The 26,758-nt window shown below is 42.3% G+C and overlaps 1 protein-coding gene and 2 long non-coding RNA genes across 8 annotated transcripts in view; 2 read left to right on the top strand and 1 right to left on the bottom strand.

The window, feature by feature from the left end:
- The first annotated feature begins 3,498 nt into the window (after positions 1 to 3,498).
- Positions 3,499 to 13,480, top strand: LOC105490243 (uncharacterized). Its single transcript, XR_011614952.1, has 3 exons — positions 3,499 to 3,714; positions 10,032 to 10,280; positions 12,394 to 13,480. It is a non-coding gene; the product is annotated as an uncharacterized lncRNA (long non-coding RNA).
- LOC105490239 (uncharacterized) lies at positions 12,594 to 16,411 on the bottom strand. Its single transcript, XR_011614953.1, has 3 exons — positions 16,272 to 16,411; positions 15,523 to 16,161; positions 12,594 to 12,725 (listed from the first exon to the last, which is right to left on the bottom strand). It is a non-coding gene; the product is annotated as an uncharacterized lncRNA (long non-coding RNA).
- The window catches only part of LOC105490240 (ring finger protein 17), a 114,326-nt gene continuing 103,675 nt past the window's right edge, over positions 16,108 to 26,758 (top strand). For 3 of the 6 annotated variants that reach the window (XM_011755663.2, XM_011755659.2, XM_011755660.2), the window contains exons 1-2: positions 16,121 to 16,250; positions 19,457 to 19,551. In XM_011755663.2, coding sequence (XP_011753965.2) covers positions 16,121 to 16,250; positions 19,457 to 19,551 — 225 coding nt within the window. Of the gene's footprint in view, positions 16,537 to 19,456; positions 19,552 to 26,758 lie in introns of all 6 variants that reach the window. The other 3 variants (XM_011755664.2, XM_011755665.2, XM_071081532.1) reach the window with 3 other exon arrangements.

Genomic DNA, 26,758 nt, shown 5'->3' with positions numbered 1-26,758 from the left:
TGCATCCCATGGATGAAGCCCACTTGATCATGGTGGATAAGCTTTTTGATGTGCTGCTGCATTCAGTTTGCCAGTATTTTATTGAGGATTTTTGCATTGATGTTTATCAGGGATACTGGTCTGAAATTCTCTTTTTTTGTTGTGTCTTTGCCAGGCTTTGGTATCAGGATGATGTTGGCCTTACAAAATGAGTTAGGGAGGATTTCCTCTTTTTCTATTGATTGGAATAGTTTCAGAAGGAACGGTACCAGCTCCTCCTTGTACCTCTGGTAGAATTCGGCTATGAATCCGTCTGGTCCTGGACTATTTTTGGTTGATACACATTAATTATTGCCTCAATTTCAGAGCCTGTTATTGGTCTATTCAGGGATTCAACTTCTTCCTGGTTTAGTTTTGGGAGAGTGTATGTGTCCAGGAATTTATCAGTTTCTTCTAGATTTTCTAGTTTATTTGCGTAGAGGTGTTTATAGTATTCTCTGATGGTAGTTTGTATTTCTGTAGGGTCGGTGGTGATATTGCCTTTATCATTTTTTATTGCATCTATCTGATTCTTCTCTCTTTTCTTCTTTATTAGTCTTCTAGTGGTCTATCAATTTTGTTGATCTTTTCAAACAACCAGCTCCTGGATTCATTGATTTTTTGGAGGGTTTTTTGTGTCTCTGTCTCCTTCAGTTCTGCTCTGATCTTAGTTATTTCTTGCCTTCTGCTAGCTTTTGAATGTGTTTGCTCTTGCTTCTCTAGTTCTTTTAATTGTGATGTTAGGGTGTCAGTTTTAGATCTTTCCTGCTTTCTATTGTGGGCATTTGGTGCTATAAATTTCCCTCTACACACTGCTTTAAATGTGTCCCAGAGATTCTGGTATGTTGTATCTTTGTTCTCATTGGTTTCAAAGAACATCTTTATTTCCGCCTTCATTTCATTATGTACCCAGTAGTCATTCTGGAGCAGCTTGTTCAGTTTCCATGTAGTTGAGCGGTTTTGATTGAGTTTCTTAGTCCTGAGTTCTAGTTTGATGGCACTGTGGTCTGAGAGACAGTTTGTTATAATTTCTGTTCTTTTACATTTGCTGGGGAGTGGTTTACTTCCAACTGTGTGGTCAGTTTTGGAATAAGTGTGATGTAGTGCTGAGAAGAATGTATATTCTGTTGCTTTGGGGTGGAGAGTTCTGTAGATGTACATTAGGTCCGATTGGTGCGGAGTTGAGTTCATTTCCTGGATATCCTTGTTAACTTTCTGTTTCGTTGATCTGTCTAATGTTGACAGTGGGGTGTTAAAGTCTCCCATTATTATTGTGTGGGAGTCTAAGTCTCTTTGTAAGTCTCTAAAGACTTGGTTTATGAATCTGGGTGCTCCTGTATTGGGTGCATATATATTTAGGATAGTTAGCTCTTTTTATTGAATCAATCCTTTTACCATTACATAATGGCCTTCTTTGTCTCTTTTGATCTCTGTTGGTTTAAAGTCTGTTTTATCAGAGACTAGGATTGCAACCCCTGCCTTTTCTTTTTTTTTTTTTTTTTTTTTTTGAGAGGGAGTCTCGCTCTGTCGCCCAGGCTGGGATGCAGTGGCGGGATCTCAGCTCACTGCAAGCTCCGCCTCCCGGGTTTACGCCATTCTCCTGCCTCAGCCTCCCGAGTAGCTGGGACTACAGGCGCCCGCCACCTCGCCCGGCTAGTTATTTTTTTGTATTTTTTAGTTGAGATGGGGTTTCACCTTGTTAGCCAGGATGGTCTCGATCTCCTGACCTAGTGATCCGCCCGTCTCGGCCTCCCAAAGTGCTGGGATTACAGGCTTGAGCCACCGCACCCGGCCAACCCCTGCCTTTTCTTGTTTTCCATTTGCTTGGTAGATCTTCCTCCATCCCTTTATTTTGAGCCTATGTGGGTCTCTGCAAATGAGATGGGTCTCCTGAATACAGTATACTGATGGGTCTTGACTGTTTATCCAATTTGCCAGTTAGTGTCTTTTAATTGGACCATTTAGCCCATTTACATTTAAGGTTAATATTGTTATGTGTGAACTTGATCCAGTTCTCCCGGGAGACCAGGCCATGGCCCACAGCCCGGGCACTTCCAGGCACAGCTCCGGATGCCAAGTCCACCTGGACCCCGACTGAGATTAGAGAAGCCTGGAGAGGTGCGGGGGTGCGCAGGGAGCATGGGCTGTGGTCGCCATGGTGCCTGTTGGTCTTGTGGAGATGGATGCTCCTCCGGGTCAATCTCTGCCTTCTCGGGGTTGCCCTCAGTGTCGCTGCTGAAGAGGCCTCCGTCCTCCTGGTCCTTGCTGTGCGGGTCCCACGTCACTGCGTTCTCCTTGAGGTGCCGGCGGGCGTTGGTGAAGCTGGTGGAGACTGGCGTGAGGGTCATCATGGGCAGGGAAGGGTCTTCTCCTTCCTGAATTTGGAAAGCCAGGCCAAGGCCCTCGTTCTCTCCCAGAGAGCTGCGCTCCCTCCTGCGCGTGGGGAGAGCAGGGAGGCGGGGACAGGAGACCTGAGCCCCTGGGCGCCTCTCCCACGTGTCCCCCAGTCCCAACACTGGACCTCTTCAGTTTCCTCGCAAAGAGAGGCCTCGTTCCCAGGCCGGGTGCGCCGCGCAGCGGTGAAAGCCGCCTTCGCAGCCCGCAGGCGACCAATGGGTGCCGTTGGCTTTCGCCCGGAGGAGGGGACGGGCGTGGGGGCACTGGCTGCGGCGGAGCGCGGCGGGGTAGCGGTGGGGGTCGTGCGGTGGTTATGGGGGGGGGGTCCATCCGCCAGCCCTGGGCTCTGGGCGAGCTGCGGAGACCGGAGTTTTTCCCCAGCACGGAGCCGCGCAGGCCGGCGACCCCGCCCCAGGGCTCTACTGCTAGGACAGCGCCCGCGGCGCCGCTCCCGCCCCTCTTCAGCGCAGTCTGCGCCTCTCGCTGGGCCTCGCCAGCTCGCAGTGCGCGTTTATGCTGCGGTAAACGCACTGAAGGAACGCACAGCTTATCTCATAGGGTTTTGAACTGATTTTCGGTACGCCAGCTGGGGTGTGCTTTGCCCAATTCCGATCCTGTTTCCAGAGAACACAGCTGCTTAGACAATCTGTTATCTTCGCGTCCTGCCTTCCTTTTGGCGCCAGAACATCCTAGAGATCAGGGGCCTCTCCCATGCCCTGGAACCATCCTCTCACTGTGCTGCTCTTCCTTGGTGCCCACAACAGAGCTCCCGAAGGCAGGCCTGGATCAGGGGCGACTGGGGCCCTGAAGTGAGATGGAGCAAGGCAGAGCGACCCTCGGGAGAGGGGCATGGGGCGGCCCTGTGCTTTAGACTCAGTACCCTGTGGCTTGAGGAGGTGACACTGTGTCGACGTGCGGGTGAAGGGAGGACGGCTGAAGGTACATGCGGTCCCCGGGACCTCACAAACTCCGCTGACGCGGGTCACACCGGCGCGCACGCACAGCAGGGGCCTTAGCTACGGCGGGGCGAGGCGGGGCGGGGCGGGGCGAGGCGGGGCGGGGCGGGGCGGGGCGGGGCGGGGCGAGGCGCCCTGCGGCAGACAGGCGCGCTCCCTTCTGGGCTAGCAGGTGCGAGGCGCGCGCCATGGAACGGCCCTTAGCTGAGTTTCGGTTTGCGCGCAAACTGCCTGCCTGGCGGCCCAACGCAGCGTTTCCAGCCGGGACGCACAAACCTCGGGAGAGAAGGTGGAAGCCGCAGCGACTCTAAAGGCAGCCCCCGGCTGACTAAAGCTGTTCTTGGTACGGAAACCGAGGCCCCAGGGCCCTACCCAGCCTGATTCAGGTGAAAGGAGGGAAGCCTCGGCCGGGTACCGGCGTCGGAGCCACTGTCGGACCTGTCCCTGCTGCCGGGGCGGGTCTGCTGGGCCTCCCTCCCGCTCCGGGCTAGACCTGATGTCTCCTGCCTCTCGCATCCGCACTGATCTGGGCTTTAACATTTTCTTTCCAGCCCGCGAACCACGCAGCTCTGGATTCCAGGCAGGAAGCGAGGGTCAGGGTCCCGAAAGAAAGCACCCCTGTCCTTGAATTATTCACCCCGAATTGAATTATCATGACACCCTGTGGCTTTGGGAAACCTCTCCACAACCAAGTGGAGCCACAGCCCTCGGCTAATGAGGGTAGAAGGTGGAATTAGATACTGATCAAAAGTGGCAGTAATTAAGGCTTCGTTTGATTTACACCTGGGGCACATGCGGCTCGTAGCCCAGATAGCCGGTGACTTAGAAATGGGTTTGAATAGAAAATCTACAAAAGTGTGTTAGCTGTAACTGCCGGTGGTGGCAGAAGCTTGTTCAAGACAAAAACAACAACAAAAAGGATTTAGTGTAGCCTTTTCACACGTAATTTAATTATTTTGGTAATCTCTTATTTTGCAGATTTAATTTGCATCCTTTTGTGTTTTCATTTGGTTTTAACTCACGAGTAAAATGGTAAGGTGACTTGCAGTGAGACTGAAATGTCTACGTGGAGATACAGGACAAAACATATCAAGGGATAAGTGTTTTGCAACAATCTGTGCCAAGGGTTTGTTCCTCACAAGTGTAATAAGAACTAAAAGGTTTTTATTTTTTATTTTATTTTATTTATTTATTTATTTATTTATTTTTTTGAGACAGAGTCTCACTCTGTCGCCCAGGCTGGAGCGCAACGAATGGCGTGATCTTGGCCCACTGCAACCTCTGCCTTCCAGGTCCAAGCAATTCTCCTGCCTCAGCCTCCTGAGTAGCTGGGAGGTACACACCAGGTAGTGTGCCACCATGCCCAGCTAATTTTTTTGTACTTTTAAAATAGAAACAGGGTTTCACCATGTTGGCCAGGCTGGTCTTGAACTCCTGACCTCAAGTGATCCACCCGCCTCAGCCTCCCAAAGTGCTGGGATTATGGGTATGAGCCACTGCGCCCAGCCAAGATTCCTTTTAAAATCCTTTTTTTTTTTTTTTTTTTTTTTGAGACTGGGTCTCACTCTGTCATTCAGGCTGGAGGGCTGTGGTGTGATCTTGGCTCACTGCAACCTCCCCTCCCGGGTTCAAGCAATTCTCCTACCTCAGCCTCCCAAGTAGCTGGGACTACAGGTGTGTACCACCAAACGCAGCTGGTCTAGAACTTTCTGAGTAAAACAATTGCTTAAGATTTTAGAATCAATTTCCCTTATTCTTTTTCTCTTTGCAGTTAAAAAACAATGTCTAACCCACGCAATGAGCTTTTGACTATATACCTCATTTCAAAAGGAATATGAGATCATTGAGTTGGACCCAGAGAAACTGAACTCAGAGAAAACTTCCATTATCGAGAACCCAAAAGCTGATGGCCAGACAAAAGGATGAGAGGAAATGCTGGACCTCCAGTTTGTTATTAATTGCTCTTTTTTGTTTTGTTTTTTTATTGAGGTGGAGTCTCTCTCTTTGACCTAGGCTGGAGTGCAGTGGTGCAATGTTGGCTCACTGCAACCTCTGCTGTCCAGGTTCAAATGATTCTTGTGCCTCAGCCTCCCGAGTAGCTAGGACTACAGGCGTGTGACACCACGCCCAGGTAGTTTTTTTCTATTTTTGGTAGAGACGGGGTTTCACCATGTTGGTCAGGCTGGTCTCAAACTCCTTACCTTAGGTGATCCACCTGCCTTGGCCTCCCGAAGTCACCGTGCCTGGCCAATTGCTCTGTTTTTCATAAGGGACTCTGCCTTAAGCTCATTTTCATTGACCTATCATTTCTGGTTTTGCTCTGGTGTGAAAATTCTCATTAATTTTTTTCTTCAGATTATCTCTAGTTCAGAAAAAATAAAATTATAAAATATAATTTATAATTCATGTGACATAATTTTGATGGCATACTGTGGCCTGTCAGAGATTTCTTTAACATTCCTTTTTGTTTGTTTAGTTTTGGCTTTTGGTTTAAAGAGTTTGTTGAAACATGATTTGTATACTATAGAATTTATCTTTTAACATACAGTTCAAAGATTATTAGTAAATTTACTGAGTCATGCAACCATCACTACAGTCCAACTTTAGAACATTTTCATCACTCCAAGAAGATGCGTCATGCCCATTAGCAGTCACTACACATTTCCAGCCCCAGCCCTATGCAAACATTAATCTACTTTCTGTCTCTATACATTTGTGTATTCCAGATGTTTCATGTAAATGGAATTATACAGTATGGTAAACATATTTTTCATCTACTTATTTTTATATTCAACTAGGTTCAACATGTAGCCATAACCAAATATTTAAATTTTCTCTCTGGAAGCTTGAAAATATTTATTTTTCTTGATACTTACTTCTCCTTCTGATTTCTGTTTTCTATACTGAAACAGTCTTTTAAATGATTGCATTCATTGATTAATTCCTTATTTTTCTCTTCTAGAAGACCTTCTTTTTCACTCTCGAAACAGCAGCTTTGGATATTAATTACTATTTGTTCATTATCCCCTTTCTTATGAGCACCATCTAGTTGCTGTTCAAGCAACAGATTTTCATGTTGTAGTTGAGATATCCGCTCCTCTAATAGTCTCGCTTTCCTTTATTTGATGCTGTGTTTGGCTTAGGTCCTTTGGCACACATTTTTTTTTTTTTTTTGAGTTAAAAGATAACAATTAGTTACTGAACAACTTTCTAAAGCTGGAATTAAATTCAATACCCTAAAAAGTAAACTCCATGAGACAAGAAGTTCTCACAGATAATTTTGTATTGTTCAGACGGCCAAATTAAGTCATCAAGGCCATCCCTAAAATGTGTTCGCTTTTTGACCTTTTTCTTTTGATGCTTTCTTTGCAGGCCTGTCATACTTTCTCCTTCCTAGGAAATTGCTGATGGTAGGTTTTCGCATCTTGTCTTTGTTGCATTGATCCATCATCGTCAGCAGATGTACTATTATATAGGTTTTCTGATACCTCTATTTTTTTTTTTTTTTTTTTTTTTACTTTTGTGCTTCTTCCTCCTTCAACCTGTGGTTATTTATTTTCACTTTTCTCAGGCCTTTCTTGTTCTTCCTCTGAAGTCACTTCTAAGTCTTGTTCTGCTCTAGATGTTTGTACATCCTTTCTTTTTACTGCATTCCTCACAACAGACTTTTCCATTTCAGTGGTAGGCTTCAAGGAAAGATGTTTTACAGGAGGCCCTTCTCCTTTTACCATATTTCTTCTTCTTTTTTATATAAAGGTTCAAGTAAAGACTCTGAAGCAGTCTCAGGGTTATACTACTTGGTAGTAAAAGTCAAGTCTTCATTATCTAGTTTACGGCATGAATCAACACACAGTTCTTTGAAATACTTAATGCAGATTCGTCAGAACTCCCTGAATCTTCTACACTTGCTCCTCCTTTTTTCAAACTTGCATTCTTAGATGCTTCTGGATCGTCATTTTGAAGACCATTTTCAAGTATCTTTTTTTATGTTGCAAAATTTGTTGTTGAATGCTAGTCAAAGCACCAGAAATTGCATAATTGTTTGCTGTCTGTACATACATATTTTGAATAAAGACAGTAATATTTTGTTGAAGAATGCCGACTATACCTAATGAGCCATAATGTACAGCAGGCATGAGGACTGTTCCTCCCAACCTATCAACAGCATGTACATTTGCTTGTCACCAAAAATTCCAGCATTTGCTGTCTTTTGCAAACTGCAGCAAGTAAACGTGGTGTGTTTCCATCATTGTTCAGCACTTCAATATCCATATCACAGGAAAGTAGTTTTTCTACCAGGAATGTACTCTCATTATAGGACAGCACAGTGGAGAGCAGTGTTGCCGTAGATATCCACGTTCCGGCAGAATGATGCCACAAATCTCTTCCTGGCGATGTACAACCTTCTCAAAGGCGTCCCATTTTGTTTGTCACCAATGTCAATGTGGTATTTTCAGTTCACCAGGAGAGTCCCCACTTCCACATGGCCATTGGCACAGGCCAAATGTACAGCAGCCCTGTCCATCCACAGCTGAAGGGATAAAGAAACTGCCATACAGATACACACAGAATATGCTTCAGTCATAAAGCTTTAGGAAATCCTGTCATCCACAGCCACATGGAGAAACCCAGAGGACATTAGGTCCAAGAAAATGAGCCTGGTGGAGAAAGTCCCACACTGCATGATCTCAGGCATGTGGACTCCTAAAAGCTTTATCTACTGCCCGTCCACAGATGAAGGGATCAAGAAACTCTAATATATATTCACAAAGAGATAGTCTTTGGCCATCAAGATAATTAAAGGATGTCATCTGGAGGAACACAGACGGCCCGCCGAGGCTGCAGCTGCCTTGTCCTGCACTGTGGATGGAAGCCACTGTTCTGACAAGAGGCTGAGCTTAGGTGGTAATGCTTGCTACTGCTGTGCAACCAGGTTCCTGACAGGCCCAGGACGATACTGGTCCAGGGGTGGGGGACCCCTGCTCCAGATGACAGCCAGAGTAGTCTTAAATGTAAGTTGGATTGTTGGTTCCCTGCTTAGACCTTTAGCCATTTCCCATTTCCAGAATCTTCGGTGTGGCCTGCCTGGCCCTACTTAATCTGGCTTCTGCCCTCTCACTCTCCCTCCTTAGCCCCCATCATCTCATGCTACTCCCCCTCGCCCAGGCACTGCCCGGATATGTTCTTCTCCTTGGGCAAGAAGTACTGTGCATGCAGGTCAAATCTGAAAGGGACATTTCTTTCCTTAACGAGTGTCAGGGATTGGGGATGTGACTGATGATATAAGGGGCCCTCCAATCAGACTTTCCAGTCTAACCGAGAAGATAATAATTACAATGTTGATGCTAAAAAAGAAGATTCTGGCAAAATAGAACTTCTGAAGCATCATAAATCAGATGACTAATATTTGTGATCCCTTTTTAAATTTTCACGTGAAGAAGAATAGGGGATGTAACTGAAGAAATGAACTAAAAGTTCTTCTCTGTATTGAGAACCTAAGTGTGGGATGCTGTGTTTGGCTCTGGAAACACGTGGCCTCCTGGTACTTAATAAACAATTTACCTCCTGGTACTTAATCACACATGACCTGTATTAAAAGAGACACTTCAGTGCTGAATAGTTTGGTGCTCAAAGGGCAGGAGAGCCAGTTAGTGCTTGGAGAGGCAGAGGGGGAAACCCTACCTGATGGCCAGGGACGTTGGGACTGAGTCAGTCCATGAACTGTGCTTGCCTGGGAGAAAGACAAGGAGTTGAGGGAGAGGAGATGGAGGCAATTCTAGGCCTGAGATGGGTCTGAGGATATCTGTGGGTAATAAGACCAATTAAGCTAGAGTAGAAGGGTCATTTGTGGAGCAAAAGATTGTGGATTGTGTTATACATGGAATTTCTTAGGCCACTATGGCTTTTTAGTAGATAATGAAATCAATATAGAGGATCTTGTCCCCCATTAAAAATGTTTTGTTTTGTTTTGTTTTTTTGAGATGGAATCTTGCTCTGTTGCCCAGGCTGGAGTACAATGGAGTACAGATTCTTTTAAAAAATACAAGTTAAAGATTGTGACAGAAATATGAAAACTAGCCGGGCATGGTGGCTCATGCTTGTAATCCCAGCACTTTGGGAGCCTGAGGCGGGTGGATCATCTGGGGTCAGGAGTTTGAGACCAGCCTGGCCAATCTGGTGAAACCCCGTCTCTACTAAAAATACAAAAATTAGCTGGGCTCGGTGGCAGGCATCTGTAATCTCAGGTACTCAGGAGGCTGAGGCAGGAGAATCACTTGAACCTGGGAGGTGGAGTTTGCAGTGAGCCGAGGTTGCACCATTGCACTCCAGCCTGGGCAACAGAGCAAGACTGTCTCAAAAAAAAAAAAAAAAAAAAAAAAAAAAAAAAAAAAGAAGAAAAGAAAAAAGAAATTATTAAACCTGTCTTAAGTTTTGGTTCTTGGTTTAATCCAGTTCAAACTGGTCTAAGACAAACTAAAGGAATTCATAATAAGGACGTAAGAGTTTTGGTTTTGCTTTTGTTTTTTTCACAGACCCCAAGATTAGACATGCAGGCCAGGTCGCACATGTAAAGAATCAGAACACCTTTAGAAAGGCAAGCAGCGCCTCTCTGTTTCTTGCCTCTGCATCTCTCTGTGCTTTTGTTTCATTTTCTTTCAGGACCTTGTGCTGTGCACGAAGGTGGTATGCAATCAGAAGACGTCTGAGGAGACAAGTATGCGTCTCCCACCACAACATTATATGATGCTTGGAGTAAAAACAGTCATCCCTGTTCCTACCTACAATTGTATTATTCAATAAAGATTGCTGCCAGACATGGTGGCTCATACCTGTAGTCCTAGCACTTTGGGAGGCCGAGGCCGGGCAGATCGCTTGAGACCAGGATTTGAGACTAGCCTGGACAACATGGTGAGCCCCCATCTCTGCAGAAATAAAATAAAATAAAATTAGCCAGGTGTGGTGGCCTGTGCCTATAGCCTCAGCTACTTGGGAGGCTGAGGCAGGAGAATAGCTTGAGCCCTGGAGGTCCAGGCAACAGTGAGCCATGATGGCGGTACTGCACTCCAAATTGGGTGACAGAGTGAGACCCTGTCAAAAAAAAAAAAAAAGATTGCATTATTCAATCTTTTTTCCCATATATAATTTAGTTAATTACATTCTAGTATTTGCATATACTGAGAACTACATATAATTTAGAATTATGCTGTTTTCACTTGTATATCACCTACATTTCCCTATATAGATATATAACATCTCTATTTGTCCTTTTCCACTTGACTGCTATGTTTCTCAGATTGATATACTGTGATCTCCTAAGCCAGTTACAGATTGATATGGATTTAAATTACTTCCTATTTTCTGTTTTATAAACAATAAACACTGATATGATATAGTTTTCATTTTTGTTTGGTTTTTGATCATTTCCTGTGGAAGTATTCTCAAAGCTGAAATTGCTGAATTAGTGGGAATGAACATGGCTGTGTCTTTTTAAACGTTTTGTCAGCTTACTCTCAAAAAAGATTACACCAATGGGTATTGCCACTAGCAGTAGTTAAGAGTTTGTCTCACCATGATTACAAATTTTCCCAAATTGGTAGCTTATTCACACTGATTGGAACATATGAGTTGTTCAATATTTTAGAATATGTTTATGGGAAAGCCCTTGAATAGATTAAGCAAGAACATATAAATATGTAATAAATTCCATACTGGACTACATCAGTGATCCTTCTAGCTCTGCATCTTGAAACCTAGTTAAGCTCTTTTATGTTGAATTCACCCTGATAGAGTTTTGGAAAATACTTGCTTTTTACTTCTGAAAGTTTTTGCAAAGGATTAAGTTTTGTTTTTCTGAAAAGTTTTGTCTCTGAAATTTTCTGCCTAGACTTTGGACAAGGTGTTCTATTAATTGTCAAATGCAATACAATTTAATCACATTTTCCTTTCTAGGTTACTTTATAAGGTGTTCCTACAGGTCATAAAAAAATGCCCACAAGGAGCCAAATTACTTTATTCATGGGTCTAATATTGCTTTATAGTATTGCTATATAGGTTTAGATAATTATGTTGTTTTACCTTCAGTAGTCATATTTTGGTTATAGGTAAAGTCATTCCTAGTTAAAATAGTATGTAAAGCAAACATTTGAAATCACCATTATTCAACATGTTTTGCTATTACTTACAAGTAACAATTTACATTATTTTAATGTTGTAAATAGTTGTGGAATTTAGTCATTTTCTGTGTATTGAATTAATTACTGGCATTAAATAAGTATCTTCTCTCTTCAGTAGCTTAACTCTTTTCCTGAATCTACCCATTTGATATCATGCTTTTGATTGGTAAAGTCACACATAAATATCTATTTTACTTTTTATAATATAATGTCATAAAAATAGGGAAGATTTTCTGACAGACATTAGCCAACTGGTGACATTTTTAGTAAGTGCCAAAAAGTAATATATGAATATATGAACCATCAAATGTTTAGCATAAACTTTATAAATAGCAGAAATTATTAGTAGAAGAAATTACTCACATTGTCTGCTAAAATAAAGATTAAAAATTGACTATATGAAAAAATATAGTTTCTTGAGCTGATCAAATAAATTGATCATAATTCTTCCTTGTTTTCTGTGTCTGTGGAAGTCATAGTAAAGCCAAAAAATGTATACCTTGAATTATGTTGGGTTTTTTTTTCCTTTATTGCTCAGTTTACATACATTTTTGTCCTCCTTTGAACTTACTTTCTCCAGACTTGGGTATGTCATGGGCATAAATCAAACCACTCAGATCCACTTCTGGAGGTTGATGTTGGTTTTCAAGCAGGTCCTTGTGGCATCTGTTCCCTTTCCATTGCTAGTCAGTACAGAGCTCACCTAAAAGCTACCAACCAGATAAAAGCTTCTGATGCAAAGAATTTGACAACCCATTAGCTAGAAAACTAGTTCCTGAATAACTTAAAATCGACCGAAGCCTTCCCCCATATGTAACATTGTTCTGCCATTCCCTTCATTTTTGCAGTCCTCCTCTGTATAGCCTTGGAAAACAGATCGGTGGGGTAGCAGTGAAAGACATCATGATACCAAATAGAAACAAGGACTTGGAAGACACACTGGACCTCTTAATTTCTAGGCCACTTGACAGTAGATACAGTTCCTTACAAAAGAACATGGCTTGATATTGGGAAAAGAGGGTGCTGGAGATGAGGGAAGATGAATTAGCCACCAAGACAGTTCACCTTGCAATTCAATCATTTAGATCTAATTGAAGAATGATTGCTGCCATGTTCCAGAACAAGAATGAAAGCCGTATTCCACAATGAAATGGTGAATTCATATCTTCTGTGTTAGATTCTAGGAAAAAAGGAAGTAAAAGAAATACAGAAAGGTCCTTGATTCACACCTTTCATCCCTCCCCATCTGCGCTTTATTCTTCCTAACTATAAATCCCATGCTGAAATTCTACTGTACTCAATAAGCATATAATCATATTCAGGACTCTGCCAAGACAATATTATTATTATTATTTTTTTTTTCTTGAGACGGAGTTTCACTCTGTCACCCAGGCTGCAGTGCAGTGGTGTGATTTTGGCTCACTGCAACCTCTGCCTCCCAGGTTGAAGCAAGTCTCCTGCCTCAGCCTCCCGAGTAGGTGGGACTACAGGTGTGTGCCACCATGCCTGGTTACTTTTTGTATTTTTAATACAGACAGGATTTCACCATGTTAGCCAGGCTGGTCTCAAACTCCTGACCTCAGGCAATCCATCAGCCTCCCCTCCCAAAGTGCTGAGATTACAGGCATGAGTCACTGTGCCTGGCCAACAATATTCTTAAGTTTAAAGAACATATAATAGTTGGAAAAATTTATGAGCAGAAATATTTTAGAGGATATTTTGTTATATAGTATTTCTATAAATGTTCTCAAAATAAAATTTTGAATGACAATGCTTTCTGTATTTCCTCTTCTCTAGTTGGGCAGTTCTGTGAACATAAAACATCCCCTCCTGCTCTGATGTTTCGCTTTTTATATAGTTTGGATTAGTGTCCCCACCCAAATCTCATGTGGAATTGTAATCCCCAACCTTGGAGTTGGGGCCTGGTGCAGGTGATTGGATCATGGGGGTGGATTCTTCATGAAAGGTTTAGCACCACCCCTTTGGTGCTGTCTCCTGATAGTGTTCTCATGAGGTCTTCCTCCTGCTGCCACCATGTAAGACACAGCAGCTTCCCCTCACTTTCCACCATGATTGTAAGTTGCCTGGGGCCTCCCCGGAAGAAGCCACTACGCTTCCTGTAAAGCCTGCATAACCATGAGCCGATTAAAACTCCCTTATTTGTAAATTACCCAGTTCCAGGTATTTCTTTATAGCAGTGTGAGAATGGATTAATAAAACTTTCCAGGAAGATCATTTCATTCCCCACTCTTTGCCTCTTTCCATCTGCCCTTTATTCTTTATTGATTCCCCTGGTCTCTGACCACCCACCTCAAGTTTTTACCATATTTATTTTATAATCAATTGTTCCATGCGTTATCATGCTATAATATAAACACTTTTTATGATAATAGACATCATGACTAATAACTTCTGTTATAATAATGAGGATATCTGAAAAACATATTTTAAAAACAGATACACCATAGATATGACATCAATGGCTGGTGTAAGAAGAAGGTTCTAATTGGAAGCTGATACAGGAGATCAGTTTGTCTCAGAGCACTTAGTAACCTGAACCTCACCCAATACAAAGCACAAAGGTTGAAGAAGTGATAGCCCTTTTAGTGAGCTACCAGGGATTAACCACTAAATTTTAGTACCATTGCATATGGTATTTGTATATTGTATCTCTGAGTTCTGTGAGCCAAAGAAGAAAAGATTGATTTTTGGAGCAAGCATCTTTACCATGACTAGGCAAAATAAAAAAGAAATAGAAGTTAGAGTTGATAGATGTCCACTATCAAAAACAACTTACATTTGGCTGGGCATGGTGGCTCACGCCTGTAATCCCAGCACTTTGGGAGGCTGAGGTGGGCAGATCAAGAGGTCAGGAGATCCAAGACCATCCTGGCCAACATGGTGAAGCCCCGTCTCTACTAAAATACAAAAAATTAGCCGGGTGTGGTGGTGCGCACCTGATGTCCCAGCTACTAACGTGGGAGGCTGAGCCAGGGGAATCACTCGAACCTGGGCAGTAGAGGTTGCAGTGCACTGAGATTGCACCACTGCACTCCAGTGTGGGCGACATCTTAAAAAAAAAAAAAAAAAAAGAAAATAAAATGAGGAATATGGGCAGGCTTTATTCTTAGCAGCAAAAGGCAACTGTGCCACCTCCAGGTGTTTTGTTTGAAATACACCTGCCACCTTTCTACCAGATTACTTCATTCCTTGCTTACAAAACGTGTCATGCACTCTACTGCTAGTTCAAACTCCTCAGCCTGACACTCGAGATTCTCTGAAATTCTTCCCCGACATACCTCTCCAAAGAAGCTTACTTTAAGGAAACTCATACTCTGGCTAAATGGTCTTTAAATTCTCAAGAAGCCACTGTGTCTTCCGTCTACCTTCCCTCGCATCTACCTTCCCTCGCTGACGTGGTCTTTATTCTTCAAATCCCTTATTTCTTGTTTACTCCTGTAAGTACTACCTACGTTGTAAGGTCTAGTGCAAACCCTATATCCTCTAGGAAGACTTTTCATACCACCGTAGACCATACTGACTTCATTTCTTCAGAAGGCAGTAATTCTTTTGTTTGTTTGCTTTTGAGACGGAGTCTCGCTCTGTCGCCCAGGCTGGAGTGCAGTGGCGCGATCTCAGCTCACTGCAAGCTCCGCCTCCCAGGTTCACGCCATTCTCCTGCCTCAGCTTCCTGAGTAGCTGGGACTACAGGTGCCCACCGCCACTCCTGGCTAATTTTTATTTTTATTTTTATTTTTAGTAGAGATGGGGTTTCACCATGTTAGCCAGGATGGTCTTGATCTACTGAGCTCGTGATCCGCCTGCCTGGGCCTCCCAAAGGGCTGGGATTACAGGCGTGAGCCACCGTGCCCGGCCCAGAAGGCAGTAATTCTTATTATCTCTAACACACGTCAGGCATATAACACTTAGCTATTTTGGCGGAAGTTACTGGGTTTTTTTTAAATAGAGTTATATACCTCTCAAGCAGAATCCTGTTAGTTCATACATTCTTAACATCCCCAACCACTCTCGGCCCTCTGCCTTGTATGTTACTAGGCTCAACAGCAGTTAGTAATGATGAGCACTCCTTAATTTGAAAGCGTTCACTGCATCTACCCCAACAATGGCTACTGATGAGCTTCTCCACTCCAGCTCCTATTAGCCAAGCCCTGGATGCCCCCACCACACAGGTTTAGGGCTTCTGGCCCTGACACATAATAGAGAAAGGGGACTGCTTCAATACAGATGATTATTATTTATAAAGTCACTCACAATGTAAGTAATAATATGCGACATTTTAATTTGTGATGATTAAAGGCGCTAAAGTGGTGACTCTTTGGGTAGAATGTAAAAGTGAACTGCCCTTAACGGCCACAAGGCGCCCCTTCTAGGAGTGGTACCTCCCAGGATAACGGAAAACAGCCCCAGCCCTATCAGGAGCAAGCTTGGGGGCGGGCTTTAACCTCCCGGCCCACTGTTTGGCTAGCTGCAGGTGCTGGCCTCCAATGATTGGTTGCTGCCGCGAGGGCTGCCGGGACTAGCACTCGGCGGTTGTTCCAGAAGAAGAAGACAGCGATGGCGGCAGAGCCTTCGAAGACTGGGCCTTCCCGGTCTGCCTACCAGCGGATGGGGAGGAAGAGTCAGCACTGGGGTGCCGCTGACATCCAGTGCACCAGGTGTGGAAGGAGGGTATCCAGAGCATCCGGTGAGGAACCCAAGGGCCCACCTAGCGGGGAGGCAGCCTGGAGGGAGGGCTGGGGGCCAGGTGAGCTGGTGGGCGCGTGAGGCTTGCTCAGCTGCATCCAATCCTGGTGTCCCGGAAACTGCGTCACAGGCCTCCTGCAGCTGCCCCAAAAGGGCCGTGTTTGGGTTGGTTAGGGCGGCACCTGGCACCTTTCACGGCTTTCTCCACTTCCCCATCCAGGCCTCATCGACCCTCCAGCCGGGAGGATGGGGGCCTGGGTGACTTTAATCTACCCCTCACATGGCAGGTTAGCGGGTTCATGCAAAAGTAGACGTAAGTTGTAGCCCATTGTTTTGTCATGAAGGAGGAACGAAAGTTGATTTTCTTGTGTAGTTTTTGTTGTAGGAGTAACAAGTAGACCACTGTGAAATGGTTTTGGATTTTGTTGTTAGCGTTTTTTTGTTTCTGTGGGGTTTTGTTTGTTTGTTTGTTTTTTACATTATGGCTCACATTGGCCTAAAGCACTGTTTGGAAAATGATAGTTTCTTTTGTGCACCTTGTGTTGTGTGTGTGTGTGTGTGTGTGTGTGTGTGTGTGTGTGTGTTGGTCTTTATACGTGAAGGGAAAAATACACTGCATTACTATTGGTCTGTTCATCTATAATCTACTCAAGTGATCACAGGTTCAAGTTATTTATTTTTTTATTAGTTTTTTTTTTTTTTCTTTGAGATGGAGTCTTGCTTTGTCACCCAGGCTGGAGTGCAGTGGCGCGATCTCTGCTCACTGAAAGCTGCACCTCCCGGGTTCACGCCATTCTCCTGCTCTCAGCCTCCCGAATAGCTGGGAGTACAGGCTCCCGACACCACGCCCAGCTAATTTTTTGTATATTTAGTAGAGACAGGGTTTCACCGTGTTAGCCAGGATGGTCTCGATTTCCTGACCTGGTGATCCGCCTGCCTTGGCCTCCCAAAGTGCTGGGATTACAGGCGTGAGCCACCGCGCCCAGCTGATTCAAGTTATTTTAATGTAACTTAAAATACCTGGAGCTACTGAAAATTCATATTACCTGGTGTAATTGTTTATACTTTAAAAGTTAGGGTCATTCGATCAGTTTTCTCATTCTTGTCAAGATGAACTCTGAGATGTGAGCCTCTGCAGAAAAAGTTGTGATTTCAGTGGAGAACCAAGTTTCTCCTACTTGGGGTTTGATCACTGCTACCGTTACGTAGAAAATCTCCATTTTTGAATGAAATTAGAATTATGGAATAAAGTTCTAGAACACAACCTTTTAAAATGAGTACTTCTTTCATACATTAGTATTATGCTTAGAAAAACTAAGTTGGAGAAGTAGTGGTTATGTGTATAGAATCCTGAAAGTGCTTTTTAAGGTGCAATATACCACAAGTTATTTTGAGTTATTCAGTATCAGAAATTTTATAGTAACAGATAAGTGTTTTTATTTCTTTGGCGATGTTATCTCTGGAAGTTAAATAGGGCTTTAAAATTTACCATGGTTGTAAGCAAGTTTCAGGTATTTATTTCAGTTGGCTGGGAAACTTGTAAAGTTTTTTAAAAAATAAAATAAATGCAAGGCCGGGCACAGTGGCTCACGCCTGTAGTTCCAGCACTTTGGGAGGCCTAGGTGGGTGGATCACTTGAGGTCAGGAGATCAAGACCAGCCTGGGTAACATGGGGAAACCCTATCTTTACTAAAAATTAAAAAAAAATTAGCCAGGCATGCTGGCGCACACCTGTAATCTCAGCTACTCCGGAGGCCGAGGCAGGAGAATCGCGTGAACTCAGGAGGCGGAATTGACAGTGAACCGAGATCGTGGTCCATCTCAGAATGAATGAATGAATAAATAAATAAAATTAATGCAATTATTATAATTCAGCAAGAACTCTGTAATTATTTTGCTAGTAAAAGATGACTGATTTTTATCTAGCTTTTTTCCCTTTTTGTTTTCTTGCAAAACTTAAAAAATGACAGCCTTTTGAAATTATGTAGCTAAAACAAATGTTGTTTATTATAAACTTCAAATTCTTTTTTTTTTTTTTCTTTTTTTTGAGACGGAGTCTCGCTGTGTCGCCCAGGCTGGAGTGCAGTGGCCCGATCTCGGCTCACTGCAAGCTCCGCCTCCCGGGTTCACGCCATTCTCCTGCCTCAGCCTTCGAGTAGCTGGGACTACAGGCGCCCGCCACCACGACCGGCTAGTTTTTTGTATTTTTAGTAGAGACGGGGTTTCACCATGTTAGCCAGGATGGTCTCGATCTCCCGACCTCGTGATCCACCCGTCTCGGCCTCCCAAAGTGCTGGGATTACAGGCTTGAGCCACCGCGCCCGGCCTTAAACTTCAAATTCTTAGAGCATTTAATCATGATATTAGGTTTTCAATCAAGTTATGATATTTCCTTTCATAAATGCTAAGTTTGTGAGTTGTGGGTGTGTGATAATAGTAGCTTCTGGCCTTTCCAATGTCTTAAGTAATTCTAAGAGCACGGTCTTGCCAGTGTCTCATTTTGGCCACCGTTTTGGCCCTTCTTGACCACTTCACAGGATGGGAAATATAAAGTAGTAGATGGCAGTATGGTCAGTCAGGTAGAATGTTAGACTTGGAAACAGAACTAGATTGGAGTCTGGATTATACCATTTAGTTAACCAAATCTCCAAAATGCTATTTCATCTCTAGCCCATTTAACTGTAATATTTACAAATAACAAAATAAAATGTGTCAGAGCACTTTGTATAATTATAAGATATGGCAGATTCAAAGTATTCTAGGTACAAAATAGCTATCTGAATTAATGCAGTTGCTATTACATAGCTCTTCTTGGTTTTTCTTCTTGATTTTTCTTCCTCCTGACCTGAATAGTTGGTTACTCCTGATTTATATTCAATAAGTCAACCATTTCAAACTCTAGTAGGTATCTTTTCCTGTACAGTAGGATCCTCTTTGAATTTCCCTTTGATCAGTATTGCCCATTCAACATTAACACACCGTGGGCAGTTTAATCACAATAGAATTTCATCAGTAAAATTAGCCGGGTGTATTGGAACACACCTGTAGTCCCAGCTACTTGGGAAGCTGAAGTAGGAGGATCCCTTGAGCCCCAGAGGTGGAGGCCGCAGTGAGCTGGTGCCACTGCACTCCAGCCTGGGCAACAGAGCAAGACCCTGTTGCAATAATAATAGTCATCAAAATAATAATTAAGAATTTCATGAATAGGTCACCACTGTGAACTTCAATGTGGACATGCTTTTTGTGAACTATGCTTGTTAATGACTGAAGAATGCACCACAATTGTATGCCCTGATTGTGAGGTAAGTTTTATAATTTTTCAGATGAAACATATCACAACCTAATGTTAATGGTAAAGATACTACAGTAGTAAAACATGCTGCTGGTTAGAAATTAAAAACTTGGCTGGGCATGGTGGCTGACGCCTGTAACCCCAGCACTTTTGGAGAGTGAGGCGGGCAGATCAAGAGATCAAGAGATTGAGACCATCCTGGCCAACATGGGGAAACCCGTCTCTACTAAAAATACAAAAATTAGCTGGGCCTGGTGGTGCACACCTGTAGTCCCAGCTTCTTGGTAGCCTGAAGCAGGAGAATTGTTTGAACCTGGGAGTTGGAGGCTGCAGTGAGCCAGGATTGCACCACTGCGCTCCAGTCTGGCGACAGAGCAAGACTCCGTCTCAAAAGAAACCAAACAAAAAACTAAAAACTTGCATTTTGCTGCTGAATCTTTAAGCAAACCTAACAAAAGATGAAACTTTTTCTATCCATTTTATAATTGTTTAAAGTGACCAGGAGAAATAAAAGGCTAAAGTCATGCACTTACTGGCCTACATATTTTGATTCTTTGGTGACTTCTGTGGAAAATTACATCTTTTGTTTATTTTAATGGTGTATATTCCTTTAAAAACCCTAGCCCCTGTTTTGCCCACCAATCCATGCAGCAAATTTTGAACTCTGCCTGCCCGTCAACCTTTGTATGTCATCAAATATACATTTGTGGAGATGCCATTCTATAACAAGGTAGAGAAGCAAAACTACTGCCTAAAATTTTTACTTCAGAAGCACTAAAAACCAATTCCATTAAGACTGAAATCTGTCCATAAGAATGAGATCAAATTAAGGATGTAAAATACAATTTATTTGATATCCTATTCATTTAATACACTTGTAAGTGTAGTTCAGTTTATATAGTATGTTCCTGCCAAGTTGACTCAAGCTGTTAATTCTTTTTTTTTTTGTTTTGAGTTGGAGTCTCACTGTCCTCCAGGCTGGAGTGCAGTGACCCAGTCTTGGCTCACTGCAACCTCCACCTCCCAGGTTCAAGTGATTCTCCTGCCTCAGCCTCCCGAGTAGCTGGGACTACAGGTGTGTGCCACCACGCCTGGCTAATTTTTAGTATTTTAGTAGAGAGGGGGTTTCACCGTATTAGCCAGGATGGTCTCGATCTCCTGACCTCGTGATCAGCCCACCTTGGCCTCCCAAAGTGCTGGAATTACAGGCATGAGCCACCGCGCCCAGCCAAGCTGTAAATTCTTAATGTTTTACTGGATAAATCAGATGATAAGGCTTTGTATCATTTGTTTTCTGTGGAAGTGTGGCAGACCCTATGGAGGCACAAGACCTAGAATGCAGTTCTCATTCTGTCAGTCTAGGCTGGGTTTCCTCATTTGTGAGATGGATATAATACCTGCTCTGTCTTATCTCCTAGGATTGCTAAGAATCAAATCTGAATTATGTAAAAGTTCTCTCTAAGCTTCCAGACTACTAAAATAACCCTTCATTCTTTAGGTTTGAATGAACTGGCTTGCAGCTTAAATATGGTTTAAAAAAACCCAAACCATATATTGTAATTAATGAAAGTTTAAATTGTAACCAAAAATTACATATTAGAAGCTGCCTATTTTGTGGGAAATTCTTTTTTTTTTTTTTTTGAGACGGAGTCTCGCTCTGTCGCCCAGGCTGGAGTGCAGTGGCACAATCTCGGCTCACTGCAAGCTCCGCCTCCCGGGTTCACGCCATTCTCCGGCCTCAGCTTCCCGAGTAGCTGGGACTACAGGCGCCCGCCACTGCGCCCGGCTAATTTTTTTCTATTTTTAGTAGAGACGGGGTTTCACCATGGTCTCGATCTGCTGACCTTGTGATCCGCCCGCCTCGGCCTTCCAAAGTGCTGGGATTACAGGCGTGAGCCACCGCGCCTGGCCTTTTGTGGGAAATTCTTAACCTCTTCCCTTTTTTTTTTTTGACGTGGGGCTCCTTAAACATGGCTGGCTATGTGGTTAAGACGAAGTGAACCTCCCTCCTGTGGTTGTGGTGGTAGATCCCTGATGGATTCAGTCTTGTGGGTGAAGAATAAGTGAAGGGAAAGGAAAGGAGGAGGCAGCTGGAACTGTCTGTGTCCATATCCGTCCTGTTCTAATATTAAAAAAAAAAAAAAAACTTGGCAAATGATTTCACATTTAATATTCTTAAATCATTATACTTGTATTATTTTTGGGATTTTGGATAATGTGTGGGAGTGTTAATAGTGTGTTTACAAATACTAATTTTGATTTTAAAGTTGTGATAAATCTATTTTGTATCATTGACTAGTTTTGTTCTAAGAACCTTTTACTTTTAGAGATAAGTGACCTGTCCCATCTTCCATTCTGTTTTTTTTTTGTTTTTGAGGCGGAGTCTCGCTCTGTCGCCCAGGCTGGAGTGCAGTGGCCGGATCTCGGCTCACTGCAAGCTCCGCCTCCCGGATTTACGCCATTCTCCTGCCTCAGCCTCCTGAGTAGCTGGGACTACAGGCGCCCGCCACCTCGCCCGGCTAGTTTTTTGTATTTTTTAGTAGAGACGGGGTTTCACTGTGTTAGCCAGGATGATCTCGATCTCCTGACCTCGTGATCCGCCCGTCTCGGCCTCCCAAAGTGCTGGGATTACAGGCTTGAGCCACCGCGCCCGGCCCCATCTTCCATTCTTATTCCCTCATCCCCTCACCCACCTACTATTAGCCCAGGTAATTGACAAGTGACTATATTCGCATTCTTCAGACACACTGGTGAGCTGGGCCCTATTAAAAGAAGTCATTCAAGAAACCTTCCTGAAATTGTTACCACTCTTTTTAAACTTTAGATTTGTATTATTACCTAATATTTATTTGGAATAAGATATTCAGAGAATGGAAGAATCTAGTTTAAATTTAGTGAAGTCTGAATTTATGGAATATTTGAGGAATGTAGTTTATTACATTTGAATGAGGTAGCTTCCCCAAAAAAGTAAGATTTAGGTTCCTGTATTCACGTTAGACTTATAATTCATCTTTAACTTCGAACGCCTAGGTAATGCTGTTTATTTCAAACGTAAGCCTAAAATCCATTCAAGATTAATAGGTATCCTTTTGTTCTTATTTCTGAGTTTGGGCGAATGTCCTTTTATTTGACAGTCTTTATTTTTGATAGTTGAATGGTTTTTGATAACATCCCTTCTCTGCTATTGATTGATGTTAATGGTTAATCTTTTTATAATTTTGCACAGCAAAATGACAGATTTTTATTGAAGGGTAGGATCATACCTAGGTGCTGTTTTAGAAATACTGGCATTTTATTAACTTTTGGACCTGAGTCTAAAATACATTGGGCCATGAAGAAAGGATAAATCATCCAATCAATAGATAATTAACATATGCTAAAATCCCATGATTGGAAATATTAATAATATAAAAATTAGAAATATAAACTAGAAAGAAATACAGATAATTGTATAATCTTGGATAGGAAAGCATTGCTAAGCATATCAAATATAAATCAGAAACTGTAGAATAAATGCTTGTTAAATGTGACCACAGTTTTTCATTTACAAGCAACAAAAGCAGGCAAAACACCATCATAAATAAAATTTAAATGACAAGCTGTAGGGGCAAAAGAAAACCTTTATTATATATGTTACAAGTTAAGAGTCTTTCTGCAGTTTTTACTTAAAATCTTTTAAATCAGTGTATTCAATACTTCCCTAAACTATCTGGAAGAAATGTCCTGCATCAAATCTGCTGATGATAGCATTAACCTCTTATTATGAAATGCTAAGCCAAAGTGTAATGAACTAGGAGGTATATAGAAATTAAGTTTTTAAACCCCAATTTTTTTGGGAAAAGGGACTTAAAATACCATTCAGTTCAGTGAGATTTGTTAAAAGTAACCAAATTAATAATACATGGCCACAAGTCGATGGTTTTAAGTACATGATACTTGAAACCTTGAAAGAACATCCTCTTCCCCACCAAAGATGTATATTTCACAAAAATGGGAGACTATAACAATTGGTAGTCTACTTTGTTTCTTTTAGCAACATTCATCTATTCTCATGAAAATAAGCACTATAATTTTCTTTTTTTTTTTTTTTTTTTTTTTTTTTGAGACGGAGTCTCACGCTGTTGCCCAGGCTGGAGTGCAGTGGCACGATCTCGGCTCACTGCAAGCTCCGCCTCCTGGGTTCACGCCATTCTCCTGCCTCAGCCTCCTGAGTAGCTAGGACTACAGGCGCCCGCCACCGCGCCCGGCTAATTTTTTGTATTTTTAGTAGAGACGGGGTTTCACTGTGGTCTCGATCTCCTGACCTTGTGATCCGCCCGCCTCGGCCTCCCAAAGTGCTGGGATTACAGGCTTGAGCCACCGCGCCCGGCCAAAAATAAGCACTATAATTTTCTTAACTAATCTCTTTATTGATAAACATTTAGTTTAAAAAATTTTTCACTATAATTGTGTACAATTCCTCAGCCTCACCTCCATCAGTAGATTCTATAATTTCTAACTCCAAAATAAATTCATATTTTGGGCTTGTTATATTTGTTTTAGTGTTTTGGCAATTTGATGTGAAAAAATGGCTGTTTCCTTGTTGTAAATTATAATTCCCTCATGACCAATGAAGTTGAGCAACTTTTCGTATGTTTGACTTATCAGTGCCTTTTCTGTGTGGATATTTAACAGATCTTTTCAGATCCTTTGGATCTTTTCCTTTTGAATTGTCTTTTTCCTGACTTGTTTGTTGTTTGCTTTTTCTGGAGACAGGGTCTTGCTCTGTTGCCCAGACTGGAGTGCAGTGATGTGATCACAGCTCACTGCAACCTTAACCTCTCCAGCTGAAGCAGTCCTCCGACCTCAACCAGCCCAGTAGTAGCTGGGACTACGGGGGAGTAACCACTGCACCCAGATAATTTTTTTTTCTTTGAAGAGGTGGATCCTTGCTATGTTGCCTAGGCTGGTCCCGCTTCAGCCTCCCAAAGTGCTGAGATTACAGGTATTAACCACTGTATCCAGCCTGTCTTTTTCCTAAGTTGTGAGAGTACTTTATGTGATAGCAATATTAACATTTCATCCTGTGTAACGATTTTCTCCCAGCCTCTCACTTTTGATTTTGTTGCATTTAGCCATTCAGAAATGTTTCTTAACTAGTCATTTTTACCCCTGCTTCATGAATTCTAGGTGGGTTTTCTTTTTTGTTTTGTTTTGTTTTGTTTTTCTGACTAGGCAGACCTTCCTAACTCAAAGTTACATATATATCTTCAATACTTATGTTTTTTTAAAAAAGTGTATGTTGGCCAAGCTCATGCCTGTAATCCCAGCACTTCGGGAGGCTGAGGTGGGTGGATCACATGAGGTCAGGAGTCGAGAACAGCCTGAATAACATGGAGAAACCCCATCTCTACTAAAAATACCAAATTAGCCAGACGTGGTCGTGCATGCCTGTAATCCCAGATACTTGGGAGGCTGAGGCAGGAGAATCGCTTGAACCCAGGAGGCGGAGGTTGCAGTGAGCCGAGATCACACTATTGCACTCCAGCCTGGGCAACAAGAGCGAAACTCCATCTGAAGAAAAAAAAAAAGGGAGGGAGGTATATGTTTAATTATTTTATATTTTATGTGATGTAAGGTGCGGGTATACCTTTATTCTTCAGAATGATTGGCTGATTTTGTCATACCTTTTATTGAGTAATCCTTCTTCCATTTAATTGAAATCCCACTTGTATTCTATATTAAGTTCTCATAGAGAGTTGGGTCTGTTTCAAGGCTTTGTTCTACTGATTTATTGTGCTAGCATCCAGTGTTTTAATTATTACAGTAGTATTATAATAGTCTTATTAATTGGTGGAATAAATTTATGCTGAATTATATGTTAAAGTTTTTGCAGTTTTTGTACAATATATTTTTCCATATGTATTTTAGAATTGTATTAATTTCATATTAGATGATTCAGTCTTTGTCTCCAGGAACCTGGTATGATTCTCCATTTTTTTTGTTCTTGTTTTATGACCTCTAGCCAGGTGCGATTTTTTTTTTTTAAGGTTTTCTTTACTTAGAGCTTATAGTTTTCTTGTTAAATTTTCCTAAATAACAGGAAAAGAAACAGATAACCCCATTAAAAAGTGGGCTAAAGGACATGAACAGACACTTCTTAAAAGACATACAAGCAGACAACAAATATGAAAAAATGCTCACATCACTTATCAGAGAAATGCAAATCAAAACCACAATGAGATACCATCTCACAGCAGAATGGCTATTATTAAAAAGTCGAAAACTAACAGATGTTGTCAAGGTTGTGGAGAAAAGAGAATACTTATAGACTGTTGATGGGAATGCAAATCAGCCCCTGTGGAAAGCAGTTTGGAGATTTCTCAAAGAACTAATAGAACGATCATTTGACTTAGCCCTTCTATTACTGGGTATATACACAAAGGAAAATAAGTTATTCTACCAAAAAGATACCTGTACTCATATGGTTATCACAGTATCATTCACAATAGCAAATACATGGAATCAGCCTACGTGTCCCATCGTTGGTGGGTTGAATAAAGAAAATGTTGTACATATACACCACAGAATACTATGCAGCCATTAAAAAGAATGAAATAATGTCGTTTACAGCAACATGAATGCAGCTGAAGGCCATTATCCTAAGCAAATTAATGCAGAAACAGAAAATCAAGTACCACATTTTCACTTACAAGTGGGAGCTAAACATTGGCCATACATGGACATAAACATGGAAACAATAGACACTGGGGACTGCTAGAGAGAGGGAGGCAAGGGCAGAAAAACTTTCTGTTGGGTTCTGTGCTCACTGTTTGGGTCATGGGATCAACAGAAGCCCAGACCTTAGCATCATGCCCTACACCCTTGCCACAAACCTGTACACGTACCCCCCGAATCTAAAATTTTAAAGAAAGAAAAAGATAGTTTAACATCGTGGCTTATCCTTTAATTTATTGAGTGAAGATAAAGGACATACTTCAGCTTTACTTAATTTCCTTTCCTTTCTTTCTTGTATTGTATTGTGAGGTTTCAATGAGATAGTTTGCCCGGTATATAGGACTTAGACACCCAAAGAATGATGTTGCATTTCCTTCTGCCTACTTCATTTTTCTTTCAGGTATCAGTTCATGATCTTGAGTGGCTTTTAAAATATGTGGAAAAAAATCAGAGACCACAGGACCTCAAATAAATGAACATAACAAAACTGTTCTCAGAAA

The sequence above is a fragment of the Macaca nemestrina genome, chromosome 16 (genome assembly GCF_043159975.1).
Source record: "Macaca nemestrina isolate mMacNem1 chromosome 16, mMacNem.hap1, whole genome shotgun sequence".
NCBI classification, from domain to species: domain Eukaryota; kingdom Metazoa; phylum Chordata; class Mammalia; order Primates; family Cercopithecidae; genus Macaca; species Macaca nemestrina.
The sequence above is the reverse complement of the archived record's forward strand: the minus strand, read 5'-3'. Positions and strand labels throughout refer to the sequence as shown.